General features: G+C 44.9%; 1 protein-coding gene across 6 annotated transcripts in view; it reads left to right on the top strand.

Annotated features, from left to right (window-relative positions):
• The window catches only part of LOC123960579 (NADPH oxidase activator 1-like), a 49216-nt gene that overhangs the window by 17234 nt on the left and 25362 nt on the right, over positions 1–6620 (top strand). For 5 of the 6 annotated variants that reach the window (XM_046035398.1, XM_046035393.1, XM_046035394.1 and 2 more), the window contains one exon: positions 1402–1509. The exons of the other annotated variant lie outside the window; for it this stretch is intronic. In XM_046035398.1, the coding sequence (XP_045891354.1) occupies positions 1402–1509 (108 nt within the window). The remainder of the gene's footprint in view (positions 1–1401; positions 1510–6620) is intronic. 6 annotated transcript variants of the gene reach the window in all.

Here is a 6620-nt window from a genome sequence, read left to right as displayed (position 1 = left end):
CGAGGGGCTAATTTTTTCCAATTTTCTAGGTGGCGCTAGCGAGTCATTTTGGGTTCTTGAGGCTTTTTTGTGCATCTTGATACGATACATGTCCCCAGAAAATTTCGTACATGTAGGTTGAACGTGAACGAGGGGCTAATTTTTTCCAATTTTCTAGGTGGCGCTAGCGAGTCATTTTGGGTTCTTGAGGCTTTTTTGTGCATCTTGATACGATACATGTCCCCAGAAAATTTCGTACATGTAGGTTGAACGTGAACGAGGGGCTAATTTTTTCCAATTTTCTAGGTGGCGCTAGCGAGTCATTTTGGGTTCTTGAGGCTTTTTTGTGCATCTTGATACGATACATGTCCCCAGAAAATTTCGTACATGTAGGTTGAACGTGAACGAGGGGCTAATTTTTTCCAATTTTCTAGGTGGCGCTAGCGAGTCATTTTGCCACGCCCATGTGCGAAACTTGTAGAATACGAAATTTTTCACCGGTTCTGACATGTTTGCAAATTGTGGTGAGTTTTCGAGAATGTTTAGGCCATGTCAGTTGAGCCTACTTTGCAGAAAAAAGAAGAAGAAAAAAAAATATATATATATAATCCGAGCAAATTCAATAGGGACCTCACACGGTCGTGCTCGGGCCCTAAATATAATCCGAGCAAATTCAATAGGGACCTCACACGGTCGTGCTCGGGCCCTAAAAAATATAATCCGAGCAAATTCAATAGGGACCTCACATGGTCGTGCTCGGGCCCTAAAAATAATCCGAGCAAATTCAATAGGGGCCACGCACGGTCGTGCTCGGGCCCTAAAAAAAAATATAATCTTAGCAAATTCAATAGGGACCTCACACGGTCGTGCTCTGGCCCTAAATATAATCTTAGCAAATTCAATAGGGACCTCACACGGTCGTGCTCGGGCCCTAATGAAAACCGGGTCTAAAGAAACAGGAAACAGATTATATGCAGACAAATAGATATTTATTAACGTACATATCTTACAGAAGAGACACAGACAAAGAACTAGACTACTAGCCCCCACAGGACCAGCATCACACGCTGGCCTCTCAAGACCAGCTACATAGCCCCCCTACTGCAGTCTTCTTGCTCTCTTATCCTCCAGGGGGATCAGGTGCAGCTGCTGCCCATTACTAATTGCAGCTGCAAGGGTGGAGGGGGAAGGGCAGTACCTGTAGAACTACAGGAGAAAGAAGCACCAAAACAAAAACACAAGACCCATGGCTCTAGGGCCGTAACAATATTCTAACTTAAATTTGTGATTTAATATTTCTAAAAAAGCTATTTGAAAAATCAGAACATGTGTTAATTCTTTCATTTGCGTTAAAAAAGAACACTTTACTCTGACTTTAATTACAGAAGAAAAAAGAACACTTTACTCTGACTTTAATTACAGAAGAAGGATGTCCTGCCCCCTCTCCTGGTCCCTGAGGGTGTGGTGTTTCGTCCTAGGAAACAGGATGTGGAGCAGCTGCAGCAAAGAGACTTCCTGGGCAAAGCAAAGGTAGACTGTCCCCATGGTGAATGTTGTGTCATGGGTGTATGGTATGATGATTGAATTACTCCAATTTGCTTTTGTCACTTTCATAATACTAATGACAGAAATGAAATCAATCATAATAGTGCAGAATTCAGAATGGAAGTCACATCACCTCTGTGTGCCCTTTTTTCATTGTTGCTTTACTTTATACCTAATATGAAGTACATTTGGTAGTTGTGGCTTGGTAATTGGGTCCTTGTGCCTCAAAGGTCCCCGGGTCCATTGATTGTAATTCATTTCATTAATTGCACATTTGTTTAGGAAGGAGTACCAATAAAATACAATTTCAAGTAAGGCCTTGAATCTAATTCCATGACCTTGACTTGTGAATGATGGCTAAATTGTTAAATTAATAATATGCACTAAATATGAAATACTTTTAAATTTTTTTTTAAACAAAGTCACTCAAGCTCAATAACAGAGGGAAAGCCTGCAACACTTCACTTGGTAGGGGGTAGTGGACATGTCTAAAGGGACAGTAAGTTGTGATGTACAATCAAAGAAATAGCATATTAATTTACATTTTTATTTAGTGGAAGAAAAGATTTCTGATATAACTAGTAAATATTTTTAAGGACAAGGCTGGACCACTTAAAAGTGCCGTAGAATGGAAAACTGTTTTTCCCTTGGCATAGCTGAATAAAAAGAGTTCAGTGCATGTAAAGGCATGTGCAGACTACACAACTTTCAGCATTGGCAGATCGCCGTGCTGTTCAGACTACACAACTTGCCGTCTTGTAACGGGAGTCTTGAAGTCATTGTGGTGGTTCACACTATGTGACTCATTGGTGACGGGGGTGACACTCTCCCGGCTGGTCTCAAACCACATTTTGTCAAAAAAACACAGGTGAAATGTGAAATGGGGAAAAGACTCAAAACTACACACGAAACAGCTGTTGTTTATTATTATAAAGATAAACATTATACAGACAAAGAATAGGCCAATGGGTGAAAGAATGGATTAGCACATGCTGGTAGCAGAAATTTTCTGTGCTACAGAGAGAGCTGGAGGTGAGTAAAAAGTGTTTTCTAGTGAAAAAGTGGCTGCCTGCTCTGCCAGCTGCCTGCTCTCATTGGCTGGATGTGGATGTCGATTCGGCAGAGTCCTCCAGATATTTGGCATGCTAGATATCTGGCTAGTGTTGGCGATGCATCAGTGATGCATCGGAGAGCCGTTTTGAAGGAAGGTAAATATTTTCCCTCTGATGTCCTCTGGCTGCTCTGCCTCAACTCTGTGATTTATTAAGTTTGATGGACAGATACCTTTACTTGTTGCTAACGCTACGGATTGCTAACTGCTTGCTGTCGCTAACAGTAGCACCTGTTATCAGCTGGCTCTGAACCAGCAATCCAAAGCTTCTGTAGTAGTGTTAAGAGGTGTAAACACAAACACAGTCCGGGCAGAATCAGCAATAGGACAGCTAGCTGCACGGCTAACTGAGTTGCTAACTTAGTAGTAGCTGCTAAAGTAACCAGTATCATATAACTACGTAAATTGGCAGTGGGGGCAGAGCAGCCGGAGGACATCAGAGGGATAACCGGACAACATTTTCTCCATCAACTCCAATCCAGTTTTGGTAAAACCAGAGAATGAAGTTGCGTTTTTGTACAGTGAGGGCTATTCTTGCACAGAGGTGGAAAGTAAGGAATTACTGTTACTCACGTTACTGTAATTGAGTAGCTTTTTTTGTGTACTTGTACTTTTTAGTAGTTTTTTGAATCTGTAATTTTACTTATACTTAAGTATGTTTTGTTTAAACCCTACTTTGCTAAATTTTCAATCACATCCGTTACTGAGTAAAAAGTAAGTGCAAGGAAAAAGTTGAAATAGTCACAGGAAGTGCAATCTGTTTGACCGCTGTCATGTAGACCGCTACATTGTGTCTACACGACAAGAAAACCGTAATTTTCAACAGTTTCAGCACTGCCCCGAGGAGACCCCATTATCCAATGCGCAGTGTTGAGGAAGTTGCCACCTAGATGTCAGGTGCTAAAGTGTTCTCTGTGTTAGACGCAAAGAGCTCATTCTGGCAAATACGTCTCAATCACAAGTCATCGATGCTGACCACATTCAGCACACCTTTCGGGCACTAATGATTCCTTCGCATGCCATTTGGCATAAGCTCAGCAAGCAAAGTTTTCCAGCACTCAATGGAACAGCTGTTTGCAGGATATCCGTGTGCTATTATAGTGGACGACATCATCATAGGAGGTTGTAATGCTACAGAACACAACGCCAACCTAAAAAAAGTGCTGGACCGGGCCCGAGAGGAAAAACCTCAGGCTGAACCATCTCAAATGCAAGTTCCACCTGGACCAGGTCTGCTATGTGGGTCACATATTTACAAAGGAGGGCCTCGAAGCCGACCCGAAGACATTGACGATCACAGCAATTCCTTGGCATGGTGAACTATCTTGGGAAGTTCATCCCAAACCTCAGTGAGATTGCAGCGCCTCTGAGACAGCTCACGCACAAAGACACTGCGTGGTGCTGGTTTCGTCCGTCTCAAGTTTTATCATACTATGATGTGAGAAAACCAGTTACCCTGACCTGTGATGCGTCATGCTATGGACTTGATACTGCATGTCTACAGGAGGAGAGACCAGTTGCCTACGCGTCTCGCACGCTCACGGACACAGAAACACGATATGCTCAAATCGAAAAGGAGCTGTTGGCAGTGGTGTTTGCATACACCAAATTCAAGGATTACGCGTATGGGAAGCCTACGGTCATTGAAACCGACCACGAACCCCTCGTCACAATCCTAAAGAAACCCATCCAAACTGCTCCTGCCCGACTGCAAAGGATGCTACTACAATTACAGGCATATGACATCACACTAGTCTACAAGAAGGGTAAGCACATGTACCTAGCCGACAACCTATCACGAGCTCCAAACAAAACTGTCTCACAAAGTCCAGCTGCAAACAACACATTTGAGGTGATGTCCATCAGCTACATCTCAACTAACAGACTAGAGGAGCTCCGGACCCACATAGCACAGGATAAGGTGCTACAGACTCTCAGCACAATCATTCAACGTGGATGGCCTGACAAAGAACGCAGCGTCCACCCATCCATCTGTTCATTCTTCCCTTACAGAGACGAGCTGGTAGTGGAGGATGGAATAGTCATCAAGGGCCACAAAACAGTAATTCGGGGCGGCTGTGGCTCACGAGGTAGTGCGGGTTGCCCGTCAGTTGGAGGGTCGGCGGTTCAATCCCTGGCTCCTCCAGGCTGCATATCGAAGTGTCCTTGGGCAAGATACTGAACCCCCAAATTGCCCCAGGTGGCTGTTCCGCCAGTGTATGAATGTGTGTGAATGTTAGTTTCTGTTTGAGCACTTAATGAATTTGTGTGAATGCAGATGTAGTGTAAAAGCGCTTTGAGTGGTCGAAAAGACTCGAAAGGCGCTATATAAATAGGGAGCATTTATATTTAATTCCCCACTCTCTGAACCGGGAATACATCAATATTGTACACAGAGGTCAACCAGGTGCAGGGCCAGGAGCACTGTCTTTTGGCCGTCAATGAACAAAGACATTGCAGAAGAACTGCTATCACGCTCCGTCTGCAACAGCACCAGACCACCCCAGCAGAAGGAACCTCTACAGCCACATCCATTTCCTGCCTTGCCATGGTCTACAGTGGCTACTGATATGTTTGAGTGGCACGGACAACAGTACCAGGTGCTGGTAGACTCGTACTCAGGGTGGTACGAAATCGACCTTCTCCGTGACACAACTTCAGCAGCTGTGATCACAAAGCTGAAAAATCACTTTTCTGTCCATGGAACGCCTCACACCCTCATCAGTGATAATACGAGGCAATACTCAAGCCAGCGCTTCAAGGATTTTGCTGAGCAGTGGGACTTCATTCACGTCACCAGCAGCCCAAAGTATCCACAGTCAAACGGACTGGCAGAAAGAGCAGTCCGCAGTGCCAAACTACTGATGGAAAAATCTCACGGAGTTGGGACTGATTTGTTCATCAATCTGCTGAAAATCAGAAACATTCCCCGCGACCAAGCATTGGGCTCGTCTGCAGAACGTCTGGTGTCACTGCAGACACACTCGACTCTCCCTGTCAGCACCATACTGCTGGAGCCAGCCCCGATGAACACAAAGCGGGTCACTGCCCAACTCCAAAATAAAAGACTCATTCAAAAGCGATGCATCAAGCCACCCACTACAGCCGCTTGCAGAGGGACAAGTCGTCAGGATGCAGACCATCAAGGGACACAACCACATGGGCACCATGAAAGAAGTGTGCAAGGAACCACACTCCTACATCATCGAGTCCGATGGAGGGACCTACAGGAGAAATCGCCGTTGCATCCTCCGTCGCTAAGCCACCACCACGACAGATCGACCCTGCAGACTTTGATCGTCAGTATGCCGATGCAGCTGCACCAGACAGTCCCCCACACAAACCACACACACCTCGAGAGACTCAGGTGTTGCTGTTGCTGTTCAGTCTCCAACGAAAGTAACACCAGGTAACACACTGTATGTGACACGCTCAGGTTGCGTCTGCAGCCCTAATCCAAAGTATGAACAATGAATATTTAGTTGTTATGGGCTGCAGACCAAAGACATTTAAGAGTCAATGAAAAAAAAAAAAAAAAAGGACAATTCTGAAGTAGACTCCATGGGACTCTAATTAGGGCCCGAGCACGACCGTGCGAGGTCCCTATTGAATTTGCTCGGATTATTAGGCCCCGAGCACGACCGTGTGAGGTCCCTATTGAATTTGCTCGGATTATTAGGGCCCGAGCACGACCGTGTGAGGTCCCTATTGAATTTGCTCGGATTATTTTTTTAGGGCCTGAGCACGACCGTGCGAGGTCCCTATTGAATTTGCTCGGATTATTTTATTAGGGCCCGAGCACGACCGTGCGAGGTCCCTATTGAATCTGCTCGGATTATTAGGGCCCGAGCACGACCGTGCGAGGTCCCTATTGAATCTGCTCGGATTATATATATATATTTTTTTTTTTTCTGCAAAGTAGGCCCAAATGACATGGCCTAAACATACTCGAAAACTCACCAAAATTTGCAAACATGTCAGAACC

This window comes from Micropterus dolomieu, linkage group LG21 (genome assembly GCF_021292245.1).
Source record: "Micropterus dolomieu isolate WLL.071019.BEF.003 ecotype Adirondacks linkage group LG21, ASM2129224v1, whole genome shotgun sequence".
In the NCBI taxonomy this organism is placed as follows: domain Eukaryota; kingdom Metazoa; phylum Chordata; class Actinopteri; order Centrarchiformes; family Centrarchidae; genus Micropterus; species Micropterus dolomieu.
This window is presented reverse-complemented; position numbering and strand designations above follow the sequence as displayed.